The 13,189-nt window shown below is 42.8% G+C and overlaps 1 protein-coding gene across 2 annotated transcripts in view; it reads right to left on the bottom strand.

Moving 5' to 3' along the window:
- LOC126281614 (lipase 3-like) overlaps positions 1–13,189 on the bottom strand; it is a 143,274-nt gene that overhangs the window by 99,924 nt on the left and 30,161 nt on the right. The window contains exons 5-6 of one of the 2 annotated variants that reach the window (XM_049980725.1): positions 9,483–9,641; positions 1,547–1,631 (exon numbers count right to left, since the gene is read on the bottom strand). The exons of the other annotated variant lie outside the window; for it this stretch is intronic. Coding sequence (XP_049836682.1) covers positions 1,547–1,631; positions 9,483–9,641 — 244 coding nt within the window. The remainder of the gene's footprint in view (positions 1–1,546; positions 1,632–9,482; positions 9,642–13,189) is intronic. 2 annotated transcript variants of the gene reach the window in all.

Below are 13,189 nucleotides of genomic sequence, written 5' to 3' on the forward strand. Positions count from 1 at the left end.
CCCAAATCTTGTCGTAGACTTAGTTATAGGACATGAATTTCTGAGAGAGTTAAATGCAATTATTGACTTCGCCTCCAGTAAACTCATGTTGACTGTTGATGGTGTGCCTCTGACAGTTGATTTAATTCAAAAGCAGGAATTGCATGAACGCTACTGCCGTAGGATCGAAATTAAGTTGATAAAGAGAAGTTTCAACAGGAAGATTTCTAACCCTCTAACCGTAAAATCAGAGTTAACTATAGGAGAACAGATTAATGTTAAAGTAACTGCAGCAAACGCCCTGATAGCTCAACAGAAGCATGAGTTGAAACAATTGTTAAGCAATTACACCATGGTATTTGATAAGAAACCGGGTGTTATCAAAACTTATGTGTGCCATTTAAATATTAGGCCACACAAAACTTACTGTCACCGATATTACTCCATTCCATGGGCATTAAGATCTGCTACCGACCGGGAGATGCAGCAAATGATTAGCTGGAACATCACTGAACCATCCAACAGTCATTATTGTAGTCCACCACATGTAGTACCAAGGTTAGACGGTAGTGTACGTTTGGTTTTGGATGCTAGGGAGATTAACAAAATTATTCTTCCTGTGAGAACCCAACCTCCCAATATATAAAAACTAATTCATAAGTTTCCTGGTGTCAAGATTTTTTCTACAATTGATTTGCGATCCTCATTTTGGCAGGTTGCATTAGACATGGAATTATGGAAGTACACAGCATTCCTTTATAACGGCTACAGTTATCAATTCACGGTATTACAAGAGACACAATAAACCGTTATTATTTCATGAGAACAAAGGTGAGCGTCACGACCTTTATTAGTATTTTTGGAAGTACTGAAATAGCAGAATTGTTTCAGATTGAATGCGACGTGTACGGGAGGAGACGTGGACAACAGCACTCGAACTTGCAATCTCATGTATGAATAGTTGCTAAAAATATTCAGCCGTCTCTCCCAAAACTCTTCATAGGCGCAACAAACAGTAATTCTTTTAACTGCGTTACCAGAGACCATTTTATCACGTTGTTACGAGATTTTACTGCGAGCATAATACATCGACAACAGACAAACAAAAAATAGACAAACACATAAAAGGACCTACCACAGCCCTATGCCACCGAGCTTTGTTCTGCAAAGTGATGGACAGCTCTTACAGAAAGCGCCGCCTCTTGTTTCTCTAAGCTGTTTAGTTATGGAACACAATCTACAACCAGTTTAGGGAAAGAAGCGACGACATTTTCTGCTGCAACGCCCATCATTTTGGAGGACAACTCTCGGGCGCAATGGCGTACGTTTTATCTGATTTGTTCCATCGATGGGGCTGGAACGTGCAGTATCGCTCATCGCACTCCCATGATTTAAGCCCTTTTGACTTCAATTTGATTCCTAAGGTGAAGAAAGCACTTCAAGACACTCGATTCAGAACGGTTTCAAAGATACATTCCACAGCCTTGATATTTGGCGAGCTGCGCCGTTACTGATAGCCATCTCCCTCCCCTCGAGAGTAACATATGTAAACTAGCAGTTGACTCACCGCTCTTGATCTCCTGTCCGTAGTGGATGAACTGCCTGCTACCGGCGCCTGCTGGAGCGTGGGCGAGAATCACGGGCAGCATCGTCTGTAAAAGAATACCGACGCATATCAGATAAAATGCAGGCGAACACCTTGAGTTGCAGCTCTGACCTTTGCCCTAAGGGCGTTGGACGACTATCAGAGACAAATTAAATAAAATTTTTATTGCCTTGTATTGTCGCGGAGAAGGAAAAGTTCGTCTGCGTTCTTGTGGCGACGAAGAGACAGTCGTTTCTCGTTAGGCGGCGAGGAACCCACCGTGCACACATCTTTGAGTAACTCAACTCGTGGACGAGTTTGTGGACACTACCAGCGGAGATGTCCAGTTGTGCAGCGAGCTGATTTAGTGTGTCCGCATGTCCCAGTATACAGCTGTGTGCGGCCAATGGGCAAGCAGGACATCAGACAGGTTTGCGCGACCTCGTGGCGATGATGACAGACACCTCGCCCGGCGACACACCGTGCTTTTGGTCCCTGCCGGATCTCCGTAGACTTGCTGCAATAGCCTCTGAATATGAGCGATGCTCTCGTTTTCCATCAGTAGAAACTCAATGACAGCTATCTGCTGGGAACACACCTCTGTCAAAGATGTCATTTTGATGGCTACATACAGCACTGCCACGTATCGGAAATTCATGAAACTATAGGAGCTGAAGCGTGAATATTCTACGGAAGTCCCACGACAAATTGGCCGAGGAAAATAATGTGTTTCATTAATCATCTTGGGGTTGAAGCATTTTTGTCCGTGTTTGCTTTAAATATACATATGTTTTTGGATGGGGTCCGCCTTTAGCAAAACACAATTTGCTTTTTTACCCCAAACATGTTTCACTGCGATTGCACTGATGATGCAGAAACCGCAGTGAAACATGTTTGGAATAAAACATGTGTATTGTGTTTATTACTTATTTGACGTCCCTCGTAGATAAACTGCATAAAAACCGTTATCTATAGTGGGGTGAATACTTCTAGATTTCATTAGACTTACGAAAAGGGGCTCTGTTTACCTGACACAATTGAATCTTTGCGCTCCAAAATAATGAACTGGGATTGGTTCTTGCTTCCAGCTTTCAACTTCCAGCATAACTAGCTGCATGGCAGTTAATACTGGTATCAGACAAGGTGACTCTGAATGAACACTGTTTTTCGGTATAGTCTTGGATTAGATGACAAAGAAGGTATTGTTTGGTAGTGGTTACGGAATTGGGGATGAAGAAATAGAAATCATTTGGTATGCTAACGATGCAGTCCTGCTGGCAAATAGTGAAGATTTCCTTTATAGGCTTTTACATTATTTATCATGGCAGCTAAAAATCTAAATGCCGTCATGTTGTTGTTGTTGTTGTTGTTGTTGTTGTTGTTGTTGTTGTTGTCTTCAGTCCTGAGACTGGTTTGATGCAGCTCTCCATGCTACTCTATCCTGTACAAGCTTCTTCATCTCCCAGTACCTACTGCAACCTACATCCTTCTGAATCTGCTTAGTGTATTCATCGCTTGGTCTCCCTCTACGATTTTTACCCTCCACGCTGCTCTCCATTGCTAAATTTGTGATCCCTTGATGCCTCAAAACATGTCCTACCAACCGATCCCTTCTTCTAGTCAAGTTGTGCCACAAACTTCTCTTCTCCCCAATCCTATTCAATACCTCCTCATTAGTTACGTGATTTATCCACCTCATCTTCAGCATTCTTCTGTAGCACCACATTTCGAAAGCTTCTATTCTCTTCTTGTCCAAACTAGTTATCGTCCATGTTTCACTTCCGTACATGGCTACACTCCATACAAATACTTTCAGAAACGACTTCCTGATACATAAATCTATATTCGATATTTACAAATTTCTCTTCTTCATAAACGCTTTTCTTGCCATTGCCAGTCTACATTTTATATCCTCTCTACTTCGACCATCATGAGTTATTTTGCTCCCCAAATAGCAAAACTATTTTACTACTTTAAGTGTCTCATTCCCTAATCTAATTCCCTCAGCATCACCCGATTTAATTTGACTACATTCCATTATCCTTGTTTTGCTTTTGTTGATGTTCATCTTATATTCTCCTTTCAAGACACTGTCCATTCCGTTCAACTGCTCTTCCAAGTCCTTTGCCGCCTCTGACAGAATTACAATGTCATCGGCGAACCTCAAAGTTTTTACTTCTTCTCCATGAATTTTAATACCTACTCCAAATTTTTCTTTTGTTTCCCTTACTGCTTGCTCAATATACAGATTGAATAACATCGGCGAGAGGCTACAACCCTGTCTCACTCCTTTCCGAACCACTGTTTCCCTTTCATGCCCCTCAACTCTTATGACTGCCATCTGGTTTCTGTACAAATTGTAAATAGCCTTTCGCTCCCTGTATTTTACCCCTGCCACCTTCAGAATTAGAAAGAGAGTATTCCAGTCAACATGTCAAAAGCTTTCTCTAAGTCTACAAATGCTAGAAACGTAGGTTTGCCTTTTCTTAATCTTTCTTCTAAGATAAGTCGTAAGGTCAGTATTGCCTCACGTGTTCCAACATTTTACGGAATCCAAACTGGTCCTCCCCGAGGTCCGCATCTACCAGTTTTTCCATTCGTCTGTAAAGAATTCTCGTTAGTATTTTGCAGCTGTGACTTATTAAACTGATAGTTCGGTAATTTTCACATTTGTCAACACCTGCTTTCTTTGGGATTGGAATTATTATATTCTTCTTGAAGTCTGAGGGTATTTCGCCTGTTTCATACATCTTGCTCACCAGCTGGCAGAGTTTTGTCATGACTGGCTCTCCCAAGGCCGTCAGTAGTTCTAATGGAATGTTGTCTAATGCGGGGGCCTAGTTTCGACTCAGGTCTTTCAGTGATCTGTCAAACTCTTCACGCAGTATCTTACCTCCCATTTCGTCTTGATCTACATCCTCTTCCATTTCCATAAATTGTCCTCAAGTACATCGCCCTTGTATAAACCCTCTATATATTCCTTCCACCTTTCTGCCTTCCCTTCTTTGCTTAGAACTGGGTTACCATCTGAGCTCTTGACATTCATACACGTGGTTCTCTTCTCGCCAAAGGTCTCTTTAATTTTCCTGTAGGCAGTATCTATCTTACCCCTAGTGAGATAAGCCTCTACATCCTTACATTTGTCCTCTAGCCATCCCTGCTTAGCCATTTTGCACTTCCTGTCGATCTCATTTTTGAGACATTTGTATTCCTTTTTGTCTGCTTCATTTACTGCATTTTTATATTTTCTCCTTTCATCAATTAAGTTCAATATTTCTTCTGTTACCCAAGGATTTCTAGAAGCCCTCGTTTTTTTACCTACTTTATCCTCTGGTGTCTTCACTACTTCATCCCTCAGAGCTATCCATTCTTCTTCTACTGTGTTTCTTTCCCCCACTCCTGTTAATTGTTCCCTTATGCTCTCCTTGAAACTCTGTACAACCTCTGGTTCTTTCAGCTTATCCAGATCCCATGTCCATAAATTCCCACCTTTTTGCAGTTTCTTCAGTTTTAACCTACAGGTCATAACCAATAGATTGTGGTCAGAGTCCACATCTGCCCCTGGAAATGTCCTACAATTTAAAACCTGATTCCTAAATCTCTGTCTTACCATTATATAATCTGTCTGATACCTTTTAGTGTCTCCAGGATTCTTCCATGTATACAACCTTCTTTTATGTTTCTTGAGCCAAGTGTTAGCTATGATTAAGTTATGCTCTGTGCAAAATTCTACCAGACGGCTTCCTCTTTCATTTCTTTGCTCCAATCCATAATCACCTACTGTGTTTCCTTCTCTCCCCTTTCCTACTGACGAATTCCAGTCACCCATGACTATTAAATTTTCGTCTCCCTTCACTACCTGAATAATTTCTTTTATCTCATCATACATTTCATCAATTTCTTCATCATCTGCAGAGCTAGTTGGCATATAAACTTGTACTACTGTAGTAGGCATGGGCTTTGTCTCTATCTTGGCCACAATAATGCGTTCACTATGCTGTTTGTAGTAGCTTACCCGCACTCCTATTTTTTTATTCATTACCTGCATTAATGAATGCATTACCCGTATTTGATTTTGTATTTATAACCCTGTATTCACCTGACCAAAAGTCTTGTTCCTCCTGCCACCGAACTTCACTAATTCCCACTATATCTAACTTTAACCTATCCATTTCCGTTTTTAAATTTTCTAACCTACCTGCCCGATTAATGGATCTGACATTCCACGCTCCGATCCGTAGAACGCCAGTTTTCTCTCTCCTGGTAACGACGTCCTCCTGATTAGTCCCCGCCCGGAGATCCGAATGGGGGACTATTTTACCTCCGGAATATTTTACCCAAGAGGACGCCATCATCATTTAATCATACAGTAAAGCTGCATGTCCTCGGGAAAAATTACGGCTGTAGTTTCCCCTTGCTTTTAGCCGTTCGCAGTACCAGCACAGCAAGGCCGTTTTGGTTAATGTTGCAAGGCCAGATCAGTCAATCATCCAGACTGTTGCCCCTGCAACTACTGAAAAGGCTGCTGCCCCTCTTCAGGAACCACATGTTTGTCTGGCCTCTCAACGGATACCCCTCCGTTGTACTTGCACGTACGGTACGGCCATCTGTATCGCTGAGGCACACAAGCCTCCCCACCAACGGCAAGGTCCATGGTTCATGGGGAGAACGCCGTCATATCAACTCAAAATATATGACCACTCTTAATGAAAACGATTAGACGCATGCTGGAGTTGGAAGGAAAACTTATTCAACAGGTAATGAAATCTTTCAAACTCAACCGTCCAGCAGTTTAAATGTCAAAAAAGAAGTTAGAGAGCATGTAGCAAAAGCAAACAATGTAGCAGGATGTTTAAATGGCACTATACGGACGGAAAAAAGGCAAAACCAAGAACGAGTTGTGCGACATAACTGAAAGTTGGTAGGCGTCTTTCTACTTCTGCAAGGTGATGGCTATTGAAATTTCGCGGCAGTCGCATATGAGTAGCGCTAGTAGCACCACGAAGTGGATGCATATCAAGTTTTCTTTAAATACACGCTGTAACGGTCGTGAACGTTTTTTAACTTTGATATAGGACGTGGCGAGTTGTTAGTCAAGAATGTTTTTAAGGCGACAAAGCCGCCATTATCAACACCTCCCTGTGTTTGAACGAGGTCGTGTAACAAGGGCATGAAAAGCTGGATGTTCATTTCATTGTAATTTCATTCTAACGAGCTGCTTGGTCACCGATGGTATCTGTTCCTTCGGACATGTCCGAAAGAACAGATACCATCTTAGTAAATATATAGTTAAGGCTCACCGGCCACTGGACCATCTTCTTCTTCTGTGCGAGTGCACACACAGTGCCCGAACTCTTACGGGAATCGGCAAGTAATGAGTATAATGGGTGGGGGCACTACGAATGTAGTGCGGGACAATATGTTGATAATGTGGGTTTCACGGGAGGCGTGCCAGAGATAAATCCCTGCAGTCGCGCTGTTCTCGGTGGCTCAGACGGATAAACCGTCTGCCATGTAAGTAGGAGATCCAGGGTCCGAGTCCCGGTCGGGGCACACTTTTTCATCTGTCCCTATTGACGTATGTCAACGCCTATAAGCAGCTAAGGGTGTTCATTTCATTGTAATTTAATTTGTTCCTTCTGCGACACTGCAGAAAGACCTGACAGGTATATAACCACTGCACTGGATTGCTGGCAATGGTGGTCACGAGAATCTAAGGTTGCAAGAAGACTGGGATCTGGACCGCCATGTGGCACCATCGAGAGAGACAATCATCGTGTTCGGCGTGGAGCTTTGGCACATAGTACTGCGTCTGCTGCAGCAATTTTGGCTGCAGCAGTTGGCACCACAGTGACGCGTCGAACTGTTAAAAATCGATTATTCCAAGGGCCGATCTAGACGCCCTGTACCATGTATTCCATTAATCCCATTGCCACTTGTACTTTCAGTCGCATCAAGCAAGAGGTCATTGTAGGGCAGCCTGGAGGTCTTTTGCACTTTCTGATTAAAGCTGGTTCTGCATTGATGCCAGTGAGGGCCTTCCGTTGGTTACAAGGAGATAAGTTGAGGGCATGTGAACAACCTGTCTGCTTGCTACACCTGACCGACACTTGGAGATACAGGCTGGGGTGCGATTTCGAGTAACAGCAGAAGCACTCTCTTTGTTATTCCACGCACCCTGAATGCAAATTTGTTCGTCAGTCTGGTGACTCGGCCTGTTGTGCTGCAATTCAGTAACAGCATTCCATGGGGGTATTTTCCAACAGGATAACGCTGTCGTAATCCAACACGCTGTACAGAGTGTCGACGCGTTTCCTTGGCCTACTTGATCACCAGATCTGTCTCCACTCGAACATATGTGGGACATCATCAGACCAACCAAGTGTACTACAATGGAACTCGATACCACAAATTGACATCTAGCACCTTTTCAACATAATGCATTTACGTTTGCATATTTCTGTTCAACACTCTTTTGGTTAACCGGTTATTAATGTACAAGAATTTCACATTTGCAATGCCTAACGTTGAACTTACATTTACCTCTGATCTTGCAGTCTTCTTCGCTGAAATAGGGAAAAGTATTCTCGAGATTTCATTACTACACATTGATTATTTTTTGGTGTTGAAGTTTTTTCCGTCAGGTATTTGGAAAAACAAACATATAGGAAAATATGCAAAGGCACGAACCTACAAAACAATAGTGAGGACAGTTGTGACGTACACAGCTGAGACAAGACCTGCACGATCAAAAACTAGAATAGTTTTGGAAACCGTGGAAATTAAACTTCTGCGAGGGCTTACAGGCAACACAATGAGAGGTAGAGAAGTTTAAGCATTAAAAAATGATAAGTGGACTCCTTTAATGAACAAGTACATAAGAGAAAGGCTGATTGGAACGAACACATAGTCAGTGTGGATGAATGGAATATTGTGAAAATCCTAAGAAACATATCACCAGCCTACAAGAAATACTGACCGCTCAAGGGAAAGATGGAGTGACATCCTCAGGGTAGATTGAAAAGTACTGAAGGAAACATCTTCTAGCCAAAGAAGATTGGAAGAAGAAGATGGGAGGAAGGATAATTGTCCCCCATTTTACCGATGGCAATCTAAATGGTGCAATATATGCTGATTTCCTACGTAATGTTCTACCGATGTTACTACAAGATGTTTCACTGCATGACAGAATGGCGAAGTACTTCCAACATGATGGATGTCCTGCACATAGCTCGCGTGCGGTTGAAGCGGTATTGAATAGCATTTTTTATGACAGGTGGGTTGGTAGTCGAAGCACCATATCATGTGCCGCACGTTCACCGAATCTGAAGTCCCCAGATTTCTTACTGTGGTGAAAGTTGAAGGATTTTTGCTATCGTGAGCCACCGACAACGCCTAACAACATGCGTCAGCGCATTGTCAATGCACGTGCGAACAATACGGAAGGCGAACTACTCGCTGTTAAGAGGAATGTCGTTACACGTATTGCCAAATGCATTGAGGTTGACGGATATCATTTTGAGCATTTATTGCATTAATGTGGTATTTACAGGTAATCACGCTGTAACAGCATGCGTTCTCAGAAATGATAAGTCCACAAAGGTACATGTATCTCATTGAAACAACCGAAATACACACTTCAGTTAACAGCTGTCAGCATATCTGATATCTTTATTCATCCATTTGCCGGAAATTTAAGTAAACGCTTACCTTATTGACAGCAGTATATGAGGGGGGCGCGGAGGGGTAGTTTACTAACTATATTTTTCTTGTTATTGATACAGCCTCCACATCTAACAACAAGGAAGGTCGCAGTTCACTTGTTAATGATATCTGCTCAATGTCCTTTGAATGGCGTGTATCTCGAGCTTTTTACCTTCTCAAGAAATTTAACGCTATTGAAAACTTGTATGCTTACCTTGTTCAGTTCTGCTTCGTTGAAGCCACCAATCATGAACATGATATTGGCGCAGATATCTTGCGTGAAAGATTCGTCACTGCACATGAGTTCCCCTACGAGTTGCATGAACTCACTGTTTGGGTTGAACTCATTCATTCCTATCATCTGAAGAAGCACCTGCAAAAAACGGGTTACTCTTTTAGTCATAAACTCATGGATTTAACACTTCGCTTCTGCGGCTACTCTTGACAGCTGTAACGTCGACAACAGAAACCGCGACTTGGAGAGTGGGAAGGTTCGATGTCATTATAATGCACAAATCCTTTACACACATTCTTGCCAGATATCTACGCCTTTAAAGAAGTACCGTCCGAAGATCAAGGTGAACATCTTCATGTTATTTCACCTGATGTTTATTAAGAGTCATGTGACCTTATTCCAGGCCTTCAGGTTGACAGCCCTCATTAAACAGGTAATAGTAATTGTGCACAAGTATTTCAGCACTGATTTATAGGTAAGCAATGTAAATATGAACTCTTGGTTTTTTTTTTTAGCTGGAGAACAACAGTCTATTGTTAATTTTACAAAAAAAAAACCATCTGCATATCTACCTGTAAGATGTTTATGTGACTGCGTAGTCCATGGTGGAAGATACCAACGACTCCATGTTCTGTTACGTTCTCGTATGGATAACTCCGATTTCTGTCGGAACAGATATCCATCACGGGAGGATACTACCGTTCTGCAACAACGTTCCTCTAGTCCACAACGGTCATGATGCTTTCGGTTACTATCATAGAACCCATGGAAGCCCACCTGCATGTCCCTCATGACATACTACTGCTTCATTACCGTGTTTCCACAGCGCAGCACATGTTTGAAACAGCCGTACGCCTATTTGACGGTGTATCTGGACACGACCATAGACCTGATATAACGTGATTCAGTGACCAGGTGACATGTTTCCATTAATCAACGCTCCAATCTCAATTATCCCTACGATAGTAATTGACGATGCCGTTGGGTCAACAAGTGAGCACGTATGGAACTTCTACTGCTGCGCCTCGCTTTCAACAGTACGTACTGAGCGGTGTACACTAGACATCTTGTGCTTGTACCAGTGTATTTGCCTCAGATCGCCCGCTATGCACAATTATAGAGCGGGAGAGTTACCGACCTCGATGTTCTGTGATGACGCGTGGATATCCAACGCATTGTCGTACCGTTGTGGTTAAATCGACATTCAACCATTTTATATACACTGAGGTGACAAAAGTAATGGCATACCTCTCAGTATCACATCAGACCTCTTTTTGTCCCGCTTAGTGAAGCAGCGCTACGTGGCATGGACTCAACGTTGGAGGTCTCCTGGAGAAATATTTTACCAAGCTGCGTCTATAGCTGTCCTTAACCGCGAAAGTGTTGCCAGCGCAGGATTTTATACATAAACTGGCCTCTCGACTAGGTTCCATAGACGTTCGATGGGATTGACGTCGGGAGATCTGGGTGACCAAATCATTCGCTTGAGTTGTCCAGGACGTTCTTCAAACAATCGCTAACACTTGTGGCCCTGTGATACGGCGTATTGGCATCAATAAACATTTCATCGTCGTTTGGGGTCACGAAATACATGAAAAGCTGCAAATGGTCTCCAAGTAACCGAATTTTACCCTTTCCAGTCAATGATCGGTTCAGTTAAACCAGAGGACCCAGTCCATTCCATGTAAACACAGCCCACGCCATTATGGAACAACCACCAGCTTGCACGTTGCCTTGTTGGCAATTAGGCTCCATAGATTGGTGGTGTCTGCGCCACACTTGAACTCAAACATCAGATTTTACCTACTAAAGTCGGTACTCATCTGACCAGACCACGGTTTTCCAATCGTGTAGAGTGAAATCGATATCGTCACGAGCCCAGGAAAGCCGCTGCAGGCGATGTCGTGCTATTAGGAAAGGTATCGCATCGGCCGTCTGTTGTCATAGCCCAATAACGTCAAACTGTCCTAACGGATACGTTTCGTCGTACGTCCACATTGTTTTCTGCGGTTATTTCATGTGCTGTTGCTCGTCTGTGACCATTGACAGCTCTGCGCAAACGCAGCTGCTCTCGATAGTTAAGCGAAGGCCGTCGACCACTGTGTTGTCCGTGGTGGTAATGCCTAAAATTTGGTATCCTCAGCACACTCTTGGCACTGTTGATCTGAGCACATTGAATTCCCCAACGATTTCTGAAATGGAACGTCCCTTGCGTCCAGTTCCAACTACCATTCCGGGTTCAAAGTCTGTTAATTTCCGTCGTGAGACCAGAATCACGTCGGAAAACTTTCCACTTGAATCACGTGAGTACAAATAACAGCTTCGCCAATGCACTGCATTTCTATATCTTGTGTAAACGATATTACCGCCATCTGTATATGTAAGCATCGCTATCCCATGAACTCTGTAAGCTAAGTGTAGATATTCACGACAGTATCACACTAACAAGCTTAGCCGTTTCCGAGATGTTCTTTACCAGGTACGGCACCAAAACAACCTGCCTTTTGTCAAAGTCGCTTGTTTCCGTATATTTCCTCATTTGCTGGAATAACATCGCTGGAATAATTTCCGATTTGTCTTTGCTTCTCTTACATGCTTTCCTTACCACGCCATGCTTACGCAACACCACCAGATGGTATTCACACTCGTGATGAGCAATTGCCAAAATGTCTTGGCTAGCGAGCTGGGAAATTCGTACTAGCGATAAATGCGAATTAACCAGGTGATTATAATGTAAGTGCAGCTACCCACGGAGGTCCAGTGAAGGCTGTAAATATCATGTGCCAACGATGTTTGGGCTGATATCCTAATGCGTTAATGTGGAACTGATTTACGCTGGAAACAAAATAGTTACAATTCTGGCCAGCAGGTGAAAGTCTGGGGCTGTACAGCCTCTGGTCGACGTCTCTGGAGCTCATATTAAACAACCTCAGTAAGCGGTTGAGAGTAAAATCGAATTGTACCTTCCTTGGCTGTCTTTCTCTGTCCGCGTCTCATTCCTAATCTATTACACATGAAACCATTTTTATACGTCTTTCTTGTACTCACAACGCTAGATTTACAGCTGCTTGCCATAATTAAACCCAATTTTTTACAGCATAAAAGGGTTCGTGTTAATGCATTAAAATATCTACGAAGTTTCGCTGCCATACAATAATTACAGCCACATTGGACCTATGTAAGTGGCTACACTACAACTCTAACCATCCGTTAGATGTTAATTCTGTCTCAAAAGCGAAAACGCAAATTTATCTGGTAAATGCTGTTCCGCTAGGAATTGTATCCGGTGAACTACTTTACCATAGATAGTTTGAAACAACCTTATTTTCTACGTATAAATATCGAAAATATAACCAATTTTCGATTTCTGGTATTGCACATCATCTGACGAAGCCCAGTTGGAAAAGATAACGTGCGTAACAACATTTTTGCCAAATAAGAAGTAACTATTGCAAAGTCGTACCTGCGCGCTCGATGCTTTGCTGCCACACCAGTTATGAGCAGTCAGCGGTCTGTAAAGGCACTCGCCTCGTAAATCAACCTAGGACTGAGGAGTGAGACTACCATCTTAGAACAAACATGTGGGTGCGTTTCTCTGCTACTTAAACTGCGATTGCATCACATATTGTAGGGGTCGGGTCTGAACTGCAAGTGCCTCATTTACGACACTGTGAACATCAACAAGT

The sequence above is a fragment of the Schistocerca gregaria genome, chromosome 7 (genome assembly GCF_023897955.1).
Source record: "Schistocerca gregaria isolate iqSchGreg1 chromosome 7, iqSchGreg1.2, whole genome shotgun sequence".
NCBI lineage: Eukaryota > Metazoa > Arthropoda > Insecta > Orthoptera > Acrididae > Schistocerca > Schistocerca gregaria.